Source organism: Giraffa tippelskirchi, chromosome 5 (assembly GCF_054371585.1).
Source record: "Giraffa tippelskirchi isolate mGirTip1 chromosome 5, T2T-mGirTip1v1.2.pri, whole genome shotgun sequence".
NCBI lineage: Eukaryota > Metazoa > Chordata > Mammalia > Artiodactyla > Giraffidae > Giraffa > Giraffa tippelskirchi.
The window spans coordinates 124434135-124457218 of record NC_137279.1 but is presented as its reverse complement, the minus strand read 5'-3'; the positions used below and the strand labels follow the sequence as shown (position 1 = coordinate 124457218).

General features: G+C 37.3%; 1 protein-coding gene across 2 annotated transcripts in view; it reads right to left on the bottom strand.

Annotated features, from left to right (window-relative positions):
- Window positions 1-23084, bottom strand: part of DPYD (dihydropyrimidine dehydrogenase) — a 913720-nt gene that overhangs the window by 22921 nt on the left and 867715 nt on the right. For both annotated transcript variants that reach the window (XR_014054766.1, XM_081493632.1), the window contains one exon: window positions 519-662. Coding sequence is in view for 1 of the 2 variants with exons in the window: in XM_081493632.1 (XP_081349758.1) it covers window positions 519-662 (144 nt within the window). In the remaining variant the exon portion in view is untranslated. The remainder of the gene's footprint in view (window positions 1-518; window positions 663-23084) is intronic.

Below are 23084 nucleotides of genomic sequence, written 5' to 3'. Positions count from 1 at the left end.
CCATCTTCATAATAATTTTTGATATTATCCAGAAAATAATTCTAAAATCCAAATTTGAACAGGCTTTCCCAGGCTGAACCAGAGAAAGTTTTTCTACAATGTAAGGTATCATGTTGATATTGATGGTGCATATTGATCATGCAGGGCTTCCCCAGTGGCTCAGTGGTAAAGAATCTGCTTGCAATGCAGGAGACACAGATTGGATCACTGGGACAGGAAGATCCTCTGGAGGAGGAAATGGCAACCCACTCCAGTATACTTGCCTGGAAAATTTCATGGACAGAGGAGCTTGGTGGGCTACAGTCCATGGGATTGCAAAAGAGTAAACACAACTTAGCAACTGAGCACGCATGCATACAAAAGAGGCTATCCTGTCATCACAGATAAAAATTGTTTAAACTTTCAATATATTTTAAAAACAAAACCAGTGATGTATTTAAGCAGGAAATAAACATAAACTAAACAGTAAAATAGACATATATATATATACATATATATATATACAGCTTAATCTTTACCTTAACAGAAGGAATAGTTTTTTTTGGGAAAAAACGGTTTCTCTCAAGTGTTGGAAAGGTCGCATTTTCTTCTTTCAGTCTAAACTTTTCCTCTGCTATGATTTTCTTGCGCTTCTCAAGATAAGGTCCAAAACTTGGCAGTTTCTAATAGGAAAACACAAATAAGAACGCATGTTAGTTCACAGAATAGAAAAATGTGAGGATATAAACACATAAATATTATGAACAAACAAAATGTGTGTTTGGAAATTGGTTCAGGTAAACTGCAACAAGGTCTTCATTCTTGGACCATTAGTCTTCTATGTATCAGATTTCATTAATTATTAAAAAGAACACAATATCACAATACCTTTGCCAAATATGTATGCGTTATATATACAAATGTTAATTTAAAATACATCTCTAAAAACGGAATAAAATTCACAATGGTAAAATCAAACCATTCACTTAAAACAATAGCTATTAGTTAGACCATTTGTTTAGTTCATATAGACAGAAGGTGAAACCTATTGATGGTTTTTTTCCTCTTCATCAGGTTTTTAGCACAGTATAGACACAGCCCAGTCTCTGACAAATGCTTTTGTCAATAGCAAAGATACTTTGCCAAAGTTCTAATCTGTATCTCTATCTTATTGTGTTCAAATTCTTACTACATCTCTTTAAAGATTGTAACTAATGTTGATTGCAGTCTACTGGAATAGCTGAAACACAGAATGGTAAAAATATTGATTTCTCTGTACAGAAAATAAACTTTATTTGCATGAAGGTGGCAAAAATAGAAACGAAAAGCAGAAGAAATATCACACTGCTTAAACAAACTCCATCAATATTCAAAATCACATTATGTAGCTTTAAATCTCAAGGTTATTCAATTGTACTTTACAAAGTTCATTTAGAAAGATACCTGGGTGTCATGGAAAAATGCTAAGTGATTTCAAGTTAACATGAATATGCCCTCCTATTATTCATTATCCTACAATTATTTCCTCTTCACCTTGTCCTTCTCTTCTAGAACCTTTGATCTTCACTTTTACTGACATATACTGCTGATGACAGATGCCATTGAATTCCAAATGTTTTGTGTTTGCTTGTAACCTGGAGCTGCTAGGTCTCTTTTCTAAGACTGCAAAAATAACCCCCTCCCACCTCTCCTGCAGAATAAAGCACATTTATCTAGCCGATGAAGGCTTGGAAAACTACAGCACTCCAAGGTCATACTGATCTCTGACCCAGCAAGTACTTTGGTACAAAATCATAGTTGTTTCAAAACACTGGCCTCTACCTGCCAGGTTGCATAATGCCCTAGGAAAGTGAGTTCTCTGGTCCTTTAGAGATGACAATAGGGTAGGTAAACCAAACTTAAACTATGCTACAATTCAGCAAAACTGCAACTGGAAATTTATATTGGCAGAATACTCATGTGTAACTATCTAAGATTGTTACTTCCATTATCAATTTACTGTAATTATGTCAAGTCGAGCAAATAGAAACAATGTTATGAATACCAATTTAATTTACATACAATTAAACCAGAACTATACACTTCATCTCCGCACCTTAATGCTTTCCTAAATTACTATATTTAATGATTACAGTAATATGAAATGATATGATGGAGGGAGAGAATATAAGAATATATTGTATCTATTTTATCATAAGTGATGCTGTCCTATTAAAACACAGAGAGTATAAAACAAATCCTCAGTATTATCACATATATCACATAGAGCCCTTTAATATAGAAAAGATAAGCTTGCTTAGAGTGTCCTCTACTGAAATGACTCTTTCCCCTGGCACATGAGGCATTAGGGATTATACTTGGTGCCAATGCCCCTTAGGGTCCTGATAAGACCTCAGAAGGCGGTGAGTGCATGTCCACTTGATACAAATCTTGTCAGAATATCACTCTCACCACACTTCTACATCAAGGACACTCTCACCCTAATCTTACACCCTTGAAGATTATCAAGATTTGTCAGTGTGAAACACATGACCTCTGAGGCTAGCAGATGGCTCACGAGGAAGGCAATTTTTATGAAAATCTGAACCATTATCCTCTTTCTTGACAGGGTCTTACCTTATTCAACACTGTCTCATTCCACCTAAAAGTTCTATAAAGTTATTCAAAAGAAATCATTCTTGGAACTTGTTAATCTACTTTTAAACATAGACCAGAGGAGATATTTCTTTTCCATTCAAATGATTGTTTATCCAAAGAGAAATAAAGTAGTTAAATTTAAACCGTGATGATTTAAATTGTCCAATAATGGTAATAATAATAATAACAGAAAAATCTCTTGATGCAGAATAGAATACAGCTTGCACAGACACCAACCACTTGTTATTTGGTGCAATTTTTTTTTTTTTTTTTGCAGTGGCTGATTATATTTGCCATATTTAACTAATGCAGCCTTTTCATGACTAATGGTGCTATAATTATAATGTGTTAATCTTTTATAATTTATCCAAAGGAGTGGTTCTCAATTTAACATAAAGATTCTTACAGGATTTTCTCCGTGTGTTGGTTGAAGAAAATAGTGGAAAATTGTCAAAGTTTTCTTTAAATTGACAGCACATCCACACCGATCACTGACTGCCCCTTCGATGTTCTGCCATTTATCTCCAAATCAATGAGGGTCTATTGGCATGTAGTTTCTCACTGCCATATGGAGACTGAAGTGTTGTAGGAGCAGCTTCCAAAACTTCAAGGTTGCCGTAGTCATTTTGCTTTCTGCACTAGTATAAGAAATTTCAGTGCTTTTTAAAAATTATGTTGCTCATATTTAAAAGCCTCTATGATAGCTGAGAACTGAACATCTGAAAAGTTAAGTTTTCTGAAAATAAAAAAGATCAATTGCCCCTTGCATCTTAGGACCATATATTACACTTAGGCATATGTCTGTGTTTAGATCTTGCCAAAGGGACAAACCAGAGCAAAATAAAAATAAGAAAGAGTGAAGGTTAAGGCATAGTGGGCCACTGTATATGTGCACAATCAGCGATGATTAATAAAGCATTTAGCTCATATCTCTGCCTGAACATACAGTTAATTGATTTCCTATTGCAGGAGGAGAAGCAGCAGGCCCTGACAGAGCCAGCAGCAGGAGCTTTTCCTCTTCATTCATTATTTTCTTGCAGAAAAAGTTGTAGCCTGCGGTAACTCCAAGTGAGAGGTTTGAGCGTCATGCTATATTTCTTAAACAAAAGAAAAAGTTCTTTAGGACTCTCCAAAGCTGCTTTGTAACTGATGAGCTGAACAAAGCTCAGAAATGGTGTGATTTTTGTTTCAGTAGTTTCTCCAGGGATTCATCATTGATGAATTTGTCCTCACCAGAAAAGCTAAATCCTACTCATTTAAAGATAACAGTATCTCACACTAAAACTGTCTCTATCCAGATATTAAAAGCATTACATTGCCGATAGAAAAGTGACAACATAATGAATCAACAAGGATACCTTAAGCCAGCAAAGCTTTAAGGTACAGAAGTCTATTTGGATAATAATTTATTCATGGATCAATCTAAAGGTAATTGAGCATATTATGAAGTAGAAGAGGGTTCTTGTTTCTAATAGAAGCAAGCACTAGTATCTCCCAGTTTAACTGCATAATTTTTATGAGAATGGCAGCAAGTTGGCTAATAGCACCGGTTTACAGTGCTATAAGAGATCAACTCTATTTTTTAATCGTACCCTTTTACCTGATTTGAAGCAACGAGGGCAAGAAAGGTAATTTCTTTCATATCCAAATGGTAATATGTTAAAAGATAAAATGATTTCAAGTTTATGCTGAGTGTGATATAAATATATATATTTCATATACTGTTAAAACACACACATATATATACACACACTGAGTGCAATATATATGTGTGTGTTACAAATTGCATATATATTTTGCACTCAGTATAAACCTGAAATATATATATATATATTCTATGTGTGTGTATACACACTGACAGATTGAAGAATTAATTAAGTGTAAATGATATAGTATGCTTCAAGACTAAGAATTTATTTTTTTACAAAAACATGTTCACATATGACTTAGTTACACTATCTTTTGTCATTTATTCAACATATACAATATCAAATGCCTACTCTGCACAAGGAACTGTCCCTTGCTACATTAAAGGTTGAATAATTTCTATATGTAATGTGTGTAATTATCATTGCTAGTAATTTTATAAGTATCTCTTGTCATGCATTAGGGCTAGTGTAATGCTGAATTATTCTATATCAAACATATCTAGTTTTGTTGTTATCTAAAGGCATTGTATACGAAGATCCTTGGAAAACTATTTAATCTCAATCAAATAATCAACAAAACAAAAACAAAAAGTGAAGACAATAAAACTTCCAAGATTTAATCTTCAACAAAATTCAGCAAGGCAATGGAGTATTTTTGGATACCTAAAATAAAAATGTAGGAGCACAATGGTTGGGTGCCTGGGTTCTCTTAGGGTGTACCTAACACACCCTAGTTAAATCACTATGTGCTTAGCGTGATGCAAGAAAATATGGGAAACAGAGATGAGAGGTCTGTTCTGTTGTGTCTGAATCCACTAATTTTTCTTCTTCCCTTCCTTCAATTATGACAGCAATTAATTGCTTACATTTGATCCTGATTTTTATTCCATAATCTGCTTTAATGTGGCTTACATTTAGAAATTTTCCCCATGAATAACTGGCTTGTAATACTTTATATATAATAGTAAATACTTTGATATAATAGTAAGCAATTTTTTCATGATATTATCAAATTTGGACAGTGGAAAACAATAAGAAGAAAGAGAGAGGACCATCTGTACATTATGTTATCATAATACTATGTGGTGCCCAGTGGTACAAATTGGGACACTGGGGCTGGACATGCAAAATATATGATATCAATGAAATGTCACTGTTACCTTAACCTGATAAATTTAAGTGGACAACTTATGATCAAAAATTTGATGTCTATGGCAGTCAAAAGCAATGATAACTCATGCGTCATAGTGAAAGCAGAAAGGCAACATTTGCATAGTGGTTAGGATACTGATTTAGAAGCCAAATTTGCATCAAAATTACAGTTTTACACCCATTAGCTGTGTGACTATGTGCCAATTACTTAGTCATTCTGCTACTAATTTTCCTTATCAATGAAATGAGAATGATAATATCTAACTCAAGATGTTGGTATAAGCATTAAATGGAATAACATTTGTAAAGTTCATACCTGCCAATTTCTTCCCACAAGCCTTAACTGCTTACATTGCATTGTGTACCATGCTCTGTATGACCATGCTTGCTCATGCTAGGAATGAGCCGACCCTGTGTTTTTAACCTGGGACAAGTCCATTTGGTGTTTTGTCTCAGTTCAGTATTCACAGGATCTTAGTAATGTCCTCTACTGACTCCCCACTCTCGCCAGTATTAAGAGCCCCTTGAAGTGTTGCAAAGCATTCTGGACACGTCTATCCTTGCATTTATGCCACTGCCGTATCACTACTAGCCTCTGACTTCATCTTCCCCATTTCAGGTCGTGGTTAGTTTTTGACCTAGCTATTCAACGTATTTTCTTCTCCCTTGTTTTTGGCTTGTTGGTTAGTTTTTTTTTTTTTCTCAATAAGTTTTTCAAAACTTGAAAAATCACTGAATGAATGCACACATGAATATCTTGAATGTAAGTTAAAAATCCTGCTGGTTGTTTGAAATGTCAGACAATCCCAAACAATTACTTTTAGAAAGAAATTAACTTACAGAAATAGGTTCTTTTAAAATTAAAAATTATATCATACTCACACAACATCTGTGATTCACAAATTAAAAAAAAAAAACAGTGCAAGACACCTACTTTATACATAAAAAACAATCTGTCATCTTAAAGAACCTGTAGTTAATAACAACAGCGGTACGCCAAGACAAAGGCTGGGGCAGAGGTGACCTCGGATGTCAGATGAGCAATGACAACGTGCACCTAACCCAGGCTGACAGGGTGAAACTCTTCCAGAGGAGATGACATTAGAGCTAAGTTCTGAAGGATAAAGTAAAAGTTGATCGGTGAGTAGTGAAGACAGAGATGTGAGGGTTAGGAAAGGGAAGGAAAATCTTCCAAGTAGACGAAACGCCAGGGGAAGAAGAGGAACACTTTGGGAGAGGCGCTGGGGGGCCAGGAGGCTGCTGACCCTCTGCTCTGTGTTCAGTAAGATGTAAGAGGGTGCGGGGCTTCTTCAGCGAAGGGGGAGCAGAGCGTGTTTTGTTGCGAAGTGATGACACTGGGATGTATGTTAAGAAGAATGTCAATCAGGAGAAGAAAATCTAACATGAATGGAATGCCAGAAAAGGGTGAAGGAGAAAACACTTGCTTGTTGCCAAAGATTGTGCCGGTGCTGGGGCCACAAAGACAACGAGGAGGTGGTTCTTTCCAAAAGCAGCTTATGGCTTGTGAGGAAGACTGACTCATATTCGACGGAACTGAGGTGAGATCATTACTGTTTTATATTGACATGTTATTTAAATGATGTATAGCGGATTCCTCTAAAGAAACAAATGTATTGTTTAAAGTGATAACTTTTAAAGCAGTATCTTTAGCTTGGAGTTCAGGAGATTAAGTCCTGATGTAGTGATTGAAAAGAAATAAAACCAAAGAGATGTCCCAACCACTATGCATGAGAAATGCAGAAGAATCTGAAGCAGAGGGGGAAGAAAGGAGAGAAGAGAAGGAAGAGGAAAGATCATTAAGAGAAGGAAAAGAGAGACAGGGAGAGAGGGAGCAGAACCTGATGGTGTGATGGCTGGGAGACTTTCATAAAGACGAAGAGCTAATATTCTACTTTAAGCTGTTTGTATTGCTGCAGCCCAAATCCTCCTCTATGACCCCTAAAACTTCAATAACATCTCCTACCCACTTACCTGCCCTGGAGAGAAATCTGGAAAAAAGTCAGGAAAATAGGATTGAGTTTCATGGTTGGATTGGCATATAGCTCCAAGAATAGAGACTAATGAGAGGTGAGATTTGAGGGAGATTCAGAAATCAGTGGGAATAAGAATTTATTGCCAAAAGTGATGTAGAGAACACAACCTCTAGGAATTAGGTAGTAATATGCAGAGGATGTGATTGGGTGATCTCAGCTAACATCTGGGTTATGTAGATAATTATAAGGAGAAAGAGATAAGCAGAGGAAGAGGTGCACAGTTTGACGTAACCCTGGTCTAATGAGCAATTAATTTCAACTAAGAGCTTCCCAGGCGGTGCAGTGGTAAAGAATCTGCCTGCTAATGCAGGAGATGCAGAAGACATAGGTTTGATCCATGAGTCAGGAAGATTTCCTGGAGCTAGGAAATGACAACCTACTCCAGCATTCTTACCTGGAGAATCCCATGGACAGAGGAGGGCTAAGTCCATGGGGTCACAAAAGAGTCGGACATGACTGAGAAACTCAGCATGCACATAGCAGGCCCGCAAGAGATTAAAGACTTTCTAGTAAAGGAGGAATTCAAACTCTGAAGAAAGATTATAAAAAGGAGAAATAGCATGTGGTGCTAGAAAAGGGGAAGAAAGAGAAAGGAATGGTTGAGTAAAGGGACAGAAAGTTAAGAAACTACAGGATGAACTCATTCTTACACAACCTAAAAATAGTTAATACCTGAAGAATAGTAGCAAGTGAAGCCAGGATATCTACGGAGGGCTCTGAATTTAGGGCAAAGTGGTTTGAATTTTTATTCATCAGGGTATAGGGAAACCTGTACCCTGATATACTTTTATGTAATCAGGTCTCTGTGGTGGCAGACAGAAGGATGAATTGTTGGGAGAACGCTTGTGGCAGAAAGAGGAGAATGATCCAGAATGTTGGAGGTGAGTTCAAGAAGTATATTGGACTTCAGAGCACTGGAAAAAAAATTTAAATAGAAAGAAAAAGAAAAAAAAAATGAAAGAAAGAAGAGCGGAATGGAGTGAGGGAGTAAAGGAAAGAGGCAAGGACAAAAAAAGGAAATGAGCAAAATCAATCAAAAAAGAATGAATTTTTATACACAGGAAAGTATCTTTTATGTATTGTATACTCTGAAAAATAGAGGACCAATAGTGACTACACATACCAACCCCAAGAATACACATGGGTCTTTGCTCCCTCACAACCCACCAACTGGTGCACCCCTGCTCTGCCAATTACTGCTGCCTGACGTGAAACCAGCTAGCTCTCATTCTTTCTGACACAGAACTCCTCTCTGACAAACTTCTGCTTTTACCTCTTTGCTGCTCATCTCCCTGCAAATGACCTCTCCTCTCTCACCATCTCCTGCTCAATCAGAGTCTCAAGCGTTTTCAAAATCACGTGGGAACTGTGTTAACGGGTGACTGCACAGGTTGTAAGCTACAGAAGAGTTACATCTTCATGAAAATGAACATAAAACAATGTTGGTAGGGAATCTGGGAGCGACAAAATAGGATTGTGTTTTCTTTCCTTGCACACTGGAGAACTCCTGCTTGTGCTTTGTACTGGTGATAAAGTAGAGGGAGAAGACATGGGAAAATCAGCTTCCTCAACAACAGCTCTAGTGAGAGGTGACTGTAAGTTCTATATAGGAAGCAATTGTACCATCATCGTTATCTTCCTCAAAATCAACATATTTATCTAGCATCCCTCACACCAAGCCCTTTGCAAAGTGCAGGAGTTCATCAACTCTTCTTCACTGCAAACCCATGAGGTGGGTATTGTTCTTGTCCCCATTTACAGTTGAGAAAACTGAGGTTTGGAAAGGCTAAATAACTTGCTCCAGTTCTCACTTATTAATCAACAACAGATCCAGGATTCAATTCCCAGTCTGCCAGATGCTAGACTCTGTGCTGTGCTGTCACTCATACCTCTTTGTAGTCCTTACAAAGCTTATTAAATGAGTATTTACTCCATTTTTGATTGATGTAAAGACAAATACCTCACACATATTCCGTTCCTTGAAATCTATGCTTCTTATTTTTCTTATTCCACAAACTGTGAAGAGTAAAATGCCTCAAAAGAATGTCGAACACATGCCATGCAAAATATCTGTATTAGTTTAGTCCTGTTTATTCCTGGCCTCAAGTTTAATGAGGCCAAGTTAATACAGGTGAAAGGCCAGAGTGTTACATGCAGTGGTTAATGAAATACCATAGAGCTGCTGAGAAAATGATTAGCAGCCAAATATGAATTTAATATACTTCATTCTCAAGATGTAGCACCCCATAGGAGGCATCTTTTGAGGGGAGACAATGTGATATACTGCAAACAGTACTTGTTTGAGAGTTAGGAGATGTGGATCCAGTTGTAACCTTGCTACTGGCTCTTTTTGTGATCTCTGACAGTGCAGTGACTTTCTCGGTTTTCTCATCTATAAAATGAGGAGGTTGGACCAGATGATATATAATATTCCTTCCAGTGTCACATTTTGTTTTGTTTTCAAATTCAGTTAGAAATCCTCAGGGTTTATGCCCAGGTAGCAACACATAGTCTGTGGAGGAAACGTTGGATTGAGCCATAACTTACATAACTCTTTCCCTCTTACCTAATGATAGAACATTCTGAATCTACTGAAGTATTAAAAATATGGATAGTGTAGCTAATATTTACCAAACTCTTGAGGCTGGATGAGTTCTTACACTGCTCTAGGCTTCATCGGTACAATGACATATAGCATTGCTATTTTATCTCATTAAGTAATAAAATCTGTATGGATAATTAACAGAGAGAAAACATTTTTTACAAAGAAAGCTATAATATAATCTGTATAAATTGGGAAATTCCTACAGATCACAACTAACACTACACTGTAATTATCTTTACAAAGTTTGATGTTTACTTACAAAGTCACCTGAGACACACTGTCTACAAAATCAACCATGCACATTTTGAAGTAGATATAAGTGATACTGGGCACAAACTTGCCAAGTAAATAAGAATAAAACATAGATAAACTTGTGATTGCATTTGTGTATATTGGAAGTTTTAGGCTGTTAAAAGAATATAATATAATGTGTGCTCAGTTGTGCCTGACTCTTTGTAGCCCCGTGGACTGTAGCCTGCCAGGCTCCTCTGTCCATGGAATTTTCCAGGCAAGAACACTGTAGTAGGTTGCCATTTCCTACTCCAGGAGATCTTCCTGACCTAGGGATTGAACCTGTGTCTCTTGCTTCTCCTGCATTGGCAGGCAGATTCTTTACTGCTGCACCACATGAGAAGCCCCAAAGAAAATAGAACCTTCTGTAACACTAAAACAGTGCAATATACAGGATGGTCACTCATCTTGGATGCAGAGACTAAGACACTTAGTCTCTAAGACAAGTCACTTGCCCTCTGTGAGCCTCAGTTGTTATCTATGTAAAAAAGAAATAATAATGATCACTCTTGCCTCCTCACTCTTTACAATTGTTTGAAATAGGAAGGCACTAATAGATTATTAAAATAGAGCTTTTACTGTTTTATAAACTATAAAGCAGCTTAGAACTCAAGTGTTATTTTAATATATTGAGTATAAATATGATTTACGCTCAATATAGCAAACAATATAAAGATGAAGTGAGTATGCTGAATTATAAAAATGTCACAAAAAACTATACACACGAAGAAAGACTTCCTGAGCTATAGTTCTTCCAGTGCTTTAGGAGGATGCAATAATATGTTTTAAAATCCACCTTCAAAATGCTACTGCTTTCAATGGCAAAATATTGCATAGAATGTCAAGGGCAAAAACCAATGAGGGAAAAGGAATACAAATTATTTCATACAATGGGATAGAAGCAAAGGAAAACAGAAAACTGGATTGATGAAGAAAATGGGACTGCTATAAATATGAAAAAAGGCACTCAGGATTCAGGCTATATTTGGAGTCACAGTAGAAGATTAATCAATCTTTTCCAGATTTATATATTACAATACCTAATATTTTCCTACATGGAAACACCTGGATGATGGCTTTAAAAACCTTACCTCAAAGTGTGGCACAAGATATAAAGTATTTCATGTAGATCCAATCAAAAACCCTGTTTGTGGTTACATTTCAGGATGTATTGAAAAAAATGATCATCATTTTGAAAGTCAATTTTTAGGGTTTCTATGCTAAGCAGGAGATTTATATTGGAGAGAAAATGAAAGTAAGTGCAAGTGTTTGGTTGAAAGCAAAAGAATTTTCTAACGTAATTAATTACCATGGTGGTAGGAAGTATTTAACAGGGGGAAAGAATCTTTTACATGTGTGGCAAAGGGCTCTATAAACAATAGCTTCTCCATGCAGGTTAGAATACAGTAGCTAACGTCCGTCTGTAATATCAGACTTGCATCCAGACCTGGGTCACTGCTGAAGGCAGTCACTGTCCCACAGATTTGGATCTTCCCCTGTCTCTTCCACACACATCACTTTCTAAACTATAATACCATTATTTGTGCGTTTTCTTTTTTCCGTATAGATCATAAACATTTTGAGAATGTGCTGATTCTCCATCATTCCCCTTAATTCTTTGTATCTAGTTGGCATTAATTAAATATCTGATGAGTGAATGAAGGATTAAAATTGACAGAAAACTATACTGACAAGAAATTTCAGCTAACCTTAAGTGGTCACAGCTTAATGACGACAACACGTGATCTAGCCTGAACACTTTTGTACAAAATATTCAAAAAGATTCCCTCTATGCACAATGTTTGGCAAGAGTGGGATTGATCTAACACTTAATGACCAGATACATGGCATGATATTTGACCTGGTTCATAGTATTGCATAAACCAATCCCTGATAATAACCTTTACTTTGAATTGTGAAAACATCCTATAGCTGAATAAGTAATAAGGTATTGTAGGCTTAGAGCCCTATACAAATAATTTCTGTGTATTTTCCAGGTTCTTTGCTTTAAGTTTTTAAGAAGAAAATAGTAATTATCAACTTTTAATTCTCTTATTCATAAAAATATCAAACAACAAAATATTTTATAAATCCTAGTTATAAAAAATCATTATTTTATTGAAAATTTACTTAAAACAATTGTGAACCTAGGCAATTATCACATTGGGTCAAATATCCCTGAAGGTACAATCCAGTTGATTCTGTGGCCTTTACAAAGGCCATATGGTTGTGTAGTCCAAGCTGTGGTTCTTTTTATCCCCTACCCCAGCCTGTGGGCCTAAAGATGAGCCTAATGCTTGGCATTGACTAATACCACAAAATGAAGACAGCAAAGAAATCAGCTATTAGTACATAATTATCTGAACTTCACCAGACATCAGCCAGTTGTTGAATAGCACATGTCCTAAGAAGAATTAGTACCAAATTCTAAAACCAAATAACATGGTTATAGATCTTAAAGTTTTAGAAACTGTTTTTGTGAATTATCTCAATTTCTATCATAACATAATTATTATAATACTGATGAAACTTGAAGCCCACTGATGTGGCAAACACTTAACACCCAAGGCCATATAACAGTAGGTAGCAGAGCAAACTCAGACCTTGGTCTCCCAACTCCAAGCTTAACCCCATCACCTTCTACATTGACTGACCATGTTCTTCCCAAGCTTGTTGGCTGCCATTTCACCTAAAACTACTGCAAGGTTTTTGGCATTTGTAGTAGTTTTTCATGTAATAGGATTAAACATAAATAAATAATACTATAAATACATACAACATTTATCACAATTTTCATTGATACATATTTATCTAATCATTTGTTTAAAGTCTAATCAGACAACAACTTCTAACCCTTTGTTGCACTCACCAAGCAAAATCTTTGCCTGTATTTAACCCAAATACCCAGTTATTTTATGTTTACACTTGAAAATTATATATGGATAGAGAATATAACTGCTCCTTATCCCAGCTGGGCTCTCAGTCCTGTCCAATAATTGGTATGTTACCACTATCAACCTGGGGCTTTCTCATTGCAAAATGACATTTTTATACCTCCTTCTTTCTTCTCAAATCTAAACTGCCACTCCTTCTCATTGTTAGTTGATAGTCTCAGTTAAAGATCATTACATTTATTGGTTAAAATATTTGAAGCAATTTTTCTATCCCGAATCTTATGAATCTACCTCATTTGTACTATCATCCTTCATTTTTTCTTCTATTAAGATGGGAAGCGTCCTGGTTCTTTCCAACAATTCATCAAGAGCTCTATCTCTCATATACACCTGATGATCTGAAGGAATTTGCTTCTGTAATTTTCATCTATGCTCATCCTGTGATTCAATCTCATTTTTAAAAATATTATTTCTATTAACACACAATATGCTTTATTGATTGCATCAAAGCTTTTGACTGTGTAGATTACAACAAACTGTGGAAAATTCTTCAAGAGATGGGATTATCAGACCACCTTACCGGCCTCCTGAGAAACATGTATGCAGGTCAAGAAGCAACAATTAGAACCGGACATTGAACAACAGACTGGTTCCAAATAGGGAAAGGAGTACGTGAAGGCTGTATATTGTCACCCTGCTTATTTAAATTATATGCAGAGTTCATCATGAGAAATGCCAGGCTAGATGAAGCCCGAGCTGGAATGAAAATTGCCGGGAGAAATAGCAATAACCTCAGACACGCAGATGACACCACCCTAATGGAAGAAAGTGAAGAGGAACTGAAGAGTGAAAAAGCTGGCTTAAAGCTCAACATTAAAAAAACTAAGATCATGGCATCCAGTCCCATCACTTCATGCAAATAGATGGGGAAGCAATGGAAGCAGTGAGAGACTTTATTTTCTTGGGTTCCAAAATCACTGCAGATGGTGACTGCAGCCATGAAATTAAAAGACCCTTGCTCCTTGGAAGAAAAGCTATGGCCAACCATTCAGCATATTAAAAAGCAGAAACATTACTTTATGAACCAAGGTCTGTCTAGTCAAAGCTATGGTTTTTCCAGCAGTCATGTATGGATGTGAGAGTCGGACTATAAAGAAGGCTGAGCACTGAAGAATTGATGCTTTTGAACTGTGGTGTTGGATAAGACTCTGAGAAAGTTCCTTGGACTGCAAGGAGATCCAACTAGTCCATCCTAAAGGAAATCAGTCCTGAATATTCATTGGAAAGACTGATGCTGAAGCTGAAACTCCAATACTTTGGTCACCTGATGCTGACTCATTTGAAAAGACCCTGACGCTGGGAAAGATTGAAGGTAGGAGGAGAAGGGGATGGCAGATAATGAGATGGTTAGATGGCATCACCGACTCAATGGGCATGAGTTTGAGTAAACTCGGGGAGTTGGTGATGGACAGGGAGGCCTGATGTGCTGCAGTTCATGGGGTCGCAAACAGTCAGACACGGACACGATTGAGCTACTGAACTGAACTAATACTCCTTTCAGGAATCTGTCCTCTTTTCCAAACTAAGGAAATGCTTTGGTAATGAGGTCAAAAAGCACCTTTATATTGCAGATTACATGGCCATGTTTTTGTGCTCATTTTACTTTGTGTGCTTAGTCACTCAGTCACGTCTGACTCTTTGTGACTAAGAATACTGGAGTGGGTTGCAATTTCCTCCCCTGGGGGATCTTCCCAACCCAGGGATTGAACCCAAGTCTCCTTTGTCTACTGCACTGCAGGTGGGCTGGGTTCTTTACCTGTTGAGCCCTCAGGGAAGCCCTTCATTTTACTTTATCTTTCAGTAATATTCAACCTAGGAAAAACTCCTCCTTCTTTCTTAAAATACTACCCTTCTTTTCCTCCTACATCACTTCTGTATCCCTTTTGCTGGTTAAACTTTTCTTTATGAAACCTATAACTTATAATATCTAAGACTCAGTCTTAGACACTCTTTTTTATCCCTCTATCAACATACTCTTTCTAAGTGATTTAATCTTGTCTCATGGCCTTGAATATAATTTCAGCTGTGGCTTTCAAATTTATAGCTCCGATACTGTTAAACTGGGCTTCAGACTCTTAAGTCCAGCAACTCAATTAACATATTTAATTAAATGTTGAGATGCAATCTCAAAATTAACATATTCCTTACTATTTCACTCCAAATAGTTTTCTTTCTAATCTTCTCCATCTCAGATAATGGAGTGACTGCTCACTCATTTGCTCAAGTGGAAAACCTAGGGTTATTCTAGGTTCTTTCTTTCCCTTACCATCCTGCTTAGATTATTCCTTCAGCAAAACACCTAGGCTCCATCCCCAACAGACATCCCCAAATTCCCCACTTCTCATGGTCTTCACTGATAAGGCACTAGTCCGGGTTTCACTGTCTCTCACAGGGAACAGAGCAGTAGCCTCCTAACTGATCTGCCTCCTTTCTTTGTTGACTTGCTACAATGTATTCTCCACATAGCAACCAGAGCAATTGTATCAAACAGAAAGGAGAACAGGTCACCCCTCTGCTTAAAATTCTCCAATGACTTCCCAGTGTCCTTAAAATAAAATATAGAAGCTTCACAATAACTGCAGATTTATCTGGTCCCTGACTACTTCTTCAGTTCTGTTTTCTTTGTTTTCTTAATTCGCTATATTGCTGCCATACTGGTCTTCTTGCTTTTCTCAAGTCTTATAAATTCCTATAGCCTTATACTTAAAGTAGGCCCTCCAAATCACACTATGCACATCTCACTTTTAATAATAATCCTATAATTAATTAATTAATGTTTTTTCTCCATCTTCTCTAGAAGATATAAAGTACCAGGTTAAATTGTTTATCAATTTTGTTCATTGATGTTTCCCAAGAACCTTGAACTCTGGCTGACTCATTGAATATTCTTAGTGAATGGAGGTATTGGGTAGCAGTATATAGTATATTTAGGATAAACAGTGCAGTCCTTGAAGTGAACTTGGCTTCCAATCCTGGTTCCATTATTTACTAGGTTTTTGACCTAGGCAAATTTTGTTTAACTTTCAGGTCTCAGTTGCCTAATTCATAATATGGGAGTAATTTTTCATAGGGATGTAGTAAGGATTACATAATTTATACTTGGTATATAAAACAAAGTCAGAGCTTTGTACATATTCAGTTCAGTTCAGTCGCTCAGTTGTGTCCGACTCTTTGCAACCCCGTGAACCACAGCACGCCAGGCCTCCCTGTCCATCACCAACTCCTGGAGTTTACCCAGATTCATTTTCATTGAGTCGGTGATGCCATCCAGCCATCTCATATTAGGCACTTAATAAATACTAGCTCTTATCTTCAACATCATTATTTTTATAGAAATCCTAGCAGGGTGTTACAGCTTTTACTATTACTATCTTACATGTGCTTTAGCATATTTTGCTATGTGCTTAATATTACCCTAGAATTAACGTTTCCCTCCCTCCAATAAATTTGTTTCCCCAGCATTTACAAGGGAAGTCAATGGATTAAGCATGTTTTACCTCATGGAAAATTATTTCACATTTAGACTGCATACATTCTATAGAGTAAGAATCACTCACATAGTTGTACAACTTTAAGCTCTGCATGTTTAAGTAAGTAAAATTAAGGAAACGAAGATTTGATAGTTGAGAAGTAAATGTAAACACTAGTGCTTAAAGAATGAAGACAAGCCTAAATGTAGCCTAAAGTAAACGCTGTCATCTGTGGGGGTGGGGAGGAGCCTCAGATCTGAACCCATTACTGTGCTACTCCGGGAACATCTGGCAGCCTGTCACTTCACAGGCAACATCTTCTCCAAACAGAAGAGACCTGAATTCATCAGGGATTCTCACAGTACAGTATATGCTTAACTTAAGTACCTGCTTTCCGTGATTTCCATAGATTATCATATTCATGACACTGTGGAGTGAAGGCATTTTCCTCAATCTCTAAGCAGAACATGAAAAAGAAATTAAAACACTGGCAGGCACTTTGTCTCCAGTTTGTTGGACAAGTAAGAAAAGGACTTTCTACCCATTTATGTAAATGAAATTCTGTCAACTCAGAGCATTTTAACAAAGATAACAGCCATCTGTCTATTAATAAATACCAGGCAAGATAACAATTACATTTGGAGTTGACTGTTTTTTCTTTCTATAAATGTAGGTCAGTGGATATTTTTAAAGATGATGTTATAAATAAATTTGCAACCCCCCAATAACTTTCCCCCTTATCTCCATTAAACCAGGAAGAAATTTCAGCATGTACATTTTATGTTTGTTTTCTTAGTAGTGGTTTTGGAACATACCAGTCAACGTCATTTTAGGAAATCAACCCTGAATATTCATTGGAAGGGCTGACGCTGAAGCTCTAATACTTTGGCCACCTGATGCAAAGAGCCAACGCATTGGAAAAGACCCTGCTTCTGGGAAAGATTGAAGGCAAAGGAGCAGGGGCAGCAGAAGATGAGATGGTTAGATAACATCACCGACACAATGGACATGAATTTGAGCAAACTTCTGGGGATAGTGGAGGACAGAGGAGCCTGGTGTGCTACAACCCATAGGGTCACAAAGAGTCAGACATGACTTAGCGACTGAACAAGAAGAAAATGTAATTAAATAGGTATGTGCTTACGTACACACACACACACACACACACACACACACACACACACACACACATATTAGTAAGACATCATACTCTAATCCAATATTTTGAATTCAACAGAAAGAAATAGAGCATAGTAGGCACCCTGTTGTCCAGGGGTGGTTATCCAGCTAGAAATTATCTGGGTCCTTGTATTTCATTGACTATCAGAAGAGAAGGGTAAGGATATGTAACAGAATAATTAATCTGGTTACCCATCAAGCTTTAGGAATATACTTAGGAATAATATATTAATGAACAAATTGAGTTTTGGGGGATGATCTACAGAATCAATTAATCCATCCTGGTCCAATGCTCTATTAGTTAGATTCCAGAAAGTGACTTTTTAAACAGGTGATGATGAGATTCTGAATCTCCTTTTGTGGAAGATCATTCCAAGAAAATGTGTTTTTCTCTGTCTAGTGAAGTTTGGGAGAGAGACTATGTTGCTGTATTAGAATGCCAGTTAAAAGTACTGGATAATTTTGTTTTTATTTATGACAAATTAAAAGCACAGCATTGTATTTAATTACATTTAAGATGTTATCATATTATTATGAGGAAAAATAAGCAAAATAAATTGTTTAAAATGTAAATAAAACTTTTTTTACCTTCAGAGTCTGCTAATTTAAAGATGCCATCAATTAATTGCAAGACATCCAGATTCAGAGGTATTAAAATGTGAAAAAAATGCATGTCTTATAATTGATGGAATGTACTATGTTCCCCAAATATTTACTGGCTCAGTTCTAAGTTTCTTTCTTATCACTGTTAGTAGCTATAACAATGGTATTTCATTATTCCTAGAGCAATACTATGTGAAAACTACAGCATCATTCCTAAAATCCCATTCATAAATAAAAGTCCAAATTTTAGAAGTATAAAACAACAACAAAATCCTTATCATCAGAAAAAGGCAGGGAATAAACACTGTTTTATTTCCAGCTTTATCCCCCCAAACAATGTGAGTATCTAAAATAAAGAGAAGGCAGAGAGGAGAACTCACTGGATGCCTCTGATTTGGGTGGAGTCCAGGTCTGCATGCCTCTGAGACAGGTATCTTTGTTTCCTGAATTCAATTTCCCCCCATATCTAATCTAGACATAGGTAATGCCATTTAACAAAAGATTAACGTGAGTTCAAGGAGAAATTGTCATAAGCAATAGTGCTCCTTCAAAGAAAATCATACGTGACCATTTTTTTAAGAGTAAAATTCACCTCCTGTATTTCTTATGAATGTCTCTGCATGAGCTAAATACCTAAACAGTTGATGGACTTAGTTATTTCCAGAAGAAATGTCTGTTGATCAGAGTGCAGGGAATAATTCTAGCACTGCCCCTCAGAGATACTTTTTCTAGGACAGAATGAGCCACAGGAGAAAGCTACACAAGACAATGTCAAAGGATACAGCATCGTTATGCCATTTATAATGGCTGGTGTGGATTATATCAGCCCATAGTACTGGGAAAGTAGGTTTTCCCCAAATAAGAATGAATCAAAAATGATAATGTCCTAATTTATAAGAATCAATAAAGTCATAAGCAAATACTATACACTCCTGTTAGTCATCCCGTGATGAAACTGTGTATGTGATGGCACTAATGGATTCCTTAGATGCAAATTACTGCTAAATTCCTAAGTAAACCATCCCTCACTTCAGAGCCATTGTAATCCATGTCTTATGTCAGATGAACTGTGAGACTTATCCCTCTGATCGCACAGGATTTACTGCTTTTCTTCAATCATCTCTCATACTCAGTAACCCTTTTACTTCTCCTTCCAAGTTTATAATTTAAAAGCAATCTATTCACCACTGAAAAAAGGACCCTAGTGTAAATAGGATGTCTTCAACTTATGACCAAAGAAGCCATTACTGGTTATACAATGGTCCAGGTTCTATTACACATACGACAATCTGGGGAGCTTCATGGCTTGCTCGCCCTCAGCAACGTTTCCTGTCAACACATAGAATCAAGGCTGGGTACTGACTTTGGGGGTCTCCTCCTGCTCCTATTTTTTTCGTATGATCTCACATTTCATGTTTGAGAGAAAATTCCCAGAGGGCCAGGACTGGCTGCAGTAAGTTCTTTGGTTTGTCATCAAAATGGATTTTGATTTTTTTCAAAGTTCCAATATAGTAGGTTGGCTAAACTTGCATTCATTCCTCAAAATCCTTGATGGCCATTAAAAAGAAAATCACGTACAGGAGGATTACAAGAAGTATAGGGAATGATTACACAATATATTTTTAAGAGAAATAAAAAGTATAATTAGATCCGTATATGCAGTATGATACCAATTTAGTTTGAGAAATTATTGTCTATATGTGTATACACACACCTGCACACACAGTTGGGATATCTGAGTAGTAAGACTAGCAATGATCTTTTTTATACTCAATGTATTTTGCTAATTGTTTGCAGTGAGCTCATATTACTTTCATAATCAGAAAAATGTTATTAAAACAAATACTGTCTTAAAAGACATACTACTGGAAAATATTATAAAAACCTTTGTGGGATTAAATTACAAGTGGGGAAAAATTGCTATTCTTTTTTAAAAAATGAGCTTCAAATATTAATTTGGGATGGTAGCTACCAAGCAAATCTAAGTGGGAGAAACCATATGCAATCAGTTCAGTTCAGTTGCTCAGTCATATCTGACGCTTTGCGACTCTATGAACCGCAGCACGCCAGGCCTCCCTGTCCATCACCAACTGCCTGAGTCTAACCAAACCCATGTCCACTGAGTCGGTGATGCCATCCAAACATCTCATCCTCTGTCATCCCCTTCTCCTCCTGCCCTCAATCTTTACCAGCATCAAGGTCTTTTCAAATGAGTCAGCTCTTTGCATTGGGTGGCCAAAGTATTGGAGCTTCAGCTTCAACATCAGTCCTTCCAATGATCTCCTTTAGGATGGACTGGTTGGATCTCCTTGCAGTCCAAAGGACTCTCAAGAGTATTCTCCAACATCATAATTCAAAAGCATAACTAGACATAAATATAATAAGGAGAGATCTCAGGCCAGGTTCTAAAAAAATGGTTAAATACATATTAAATCAGAAATGTTTATCCACTCTCACAAGGCATTGAATACAATTTGAGATAACATATGTTTATTTTATAGCTGTGAAAAGAAGAGAAGTGAAAAGCAAAGGAGAAAAGGAAAGATATACCAATCTGAATGCAGAGTTCCAAGGAATAGCAAGGAGAGATAAGAAAGCCTTCCTCAGTGATCAGTGCAAAGAAATAGAGGAGAACAATAGAATGGGAAAGACTAGAGATCTCTTCAAGAAAATTAGAGATACCAAGGGAACATCTCATGCAAAGATGGGCTCAATAAAGGACAGAAATGGTATGGACCTAACAGAAGCAGAAGATATTAAGAAGAGGTGGAAAGAATACAGAGAAGAACTGTACAAAAAAGATCTTTGCGACCCAGATAATCACAATGGTGTGATCACTCACCTAGAGCCAGACATCCTGGGTCCGAAGTCAAGTGGGCCTTAGGCAGTATCACTACAAACAAAGCTAGTGGAGGTGGTGGAATTCCAGTTGAGCTATTTCAAATCCTAAAAGATGATGCTGTGAAAGTGCTGCACTCAATATGCCAGCAAATTTGGAAAACTCAGCATTGGCCACAGGACTGGAAAAGGTCAGTTTTCATTCATCTCACACGCTAGTAAAGTAATGCTCAAAATTCTTCAAGCCAGGCTTTAACAGTAAGTGAACCATGAACTTCCAGATGTTCAAGCTGGATTTAGAAAAGGCAGAGGAACCAGAGATCAAATGTCCAACATCTGCTGGATCATCAAAAAAGCAAGAGAGTTCCAGAAAAAAACATCTATTTCTGTTTTATTGACTATGCCAAAGCCTCTGACTGTGTGGAAGTGAAAGTGAAAGTGAAGGTAGCTCAGTCGTGTCCGACTCTTTGCGACCCCATGGACTGTAGCCTACCAGGCTCCTCCATCCATGGAATTTTCCAGGCAAGAGTACTGGAGTGGGTTGCCATTTCGTTCTCCAGAGGATCTTCCCAACCCAAGGATCAAACCCGGGTCTCCTGCATTGCAGACAGACGTTTTACCATCTGAGCCACCAGGGCAGCCCAATAAACTGTGGAAAATTCTTAAAGTGATGGGAATACCAGACCACTGGACCTGCCTCTTGAGAAACCTGTATGAGGGTCAGGAAGCAACAGTTGGAACTGGACATGGAACAACAGACTTGTTCCAAATAGGAAAAGGAGTATGTCAAGGCTGTATATTGTCATCCTGCTTATTTAACTCATACGCAGAGTCTATCACGAGAAACCTTGGGCTGGATGAAGCACAAGCTGGAAGGAAGATTACTGGGAGAAATATCAATGACCTCGGATATTGAGATGACACCACCCTTATGGCAGAAAGCAGAGAAGAACTAAAGAGCCTGTTGATAAAAGTGAAAGAGGAGATTGAAAAACTTGGCTTACATTCAACATTCAGAAAACTAAGATCATGGCATCTGGTCCCATCACTTCATGGCAAATAGATCAGGAAACAGTGGCTGACTTTATATTTTTGGGCTCCAAAATCACTGCAGATGGTGACAGCAGCAATGAAATTAAAAGACACTTACTCCTTGGAAGGAAAGTTATGACCAGCCTAGACAGCATATTAAAAAGCAGAGCCATTGCTTTCCCAACAAAGGTCCATTAGTCAAAGCTATGGTTTTTCCAGTAGTCATAGATGGATGTGAGAGTTGGACTATAAAGAAAGCTGAGTGCTGAAGAATTGATGCTTTGAACTGTGGTGTTGGAGAAGACTCTTGAGAGTCCCTTGGACTGCAAGGGGATCCAATCAGTCCATCCTAAAGGAGTTCAGTCCTGAGTGTTCATTGGAAGGACTGATGTTGAAGCTGAAACTCCAATACTTTGGCCACCTGATGCAATGAGCTGACTCATTTGAAAAGACCATGATGGTGGGAAAGATTGAAGGCAGGAGAAGAAGGGGACGACAGAGGATGAGATGGTTGGATGGTAACACCAACTCAATGGACATGAGTTTGGGTAAACTCCCAGAGTTGGTGGTGGACAGGGAAGCCTAGGGTGCTGCGGTCCATGGGGTCACAAAGAGTCGGACATGACTGAGCGATTGAACTG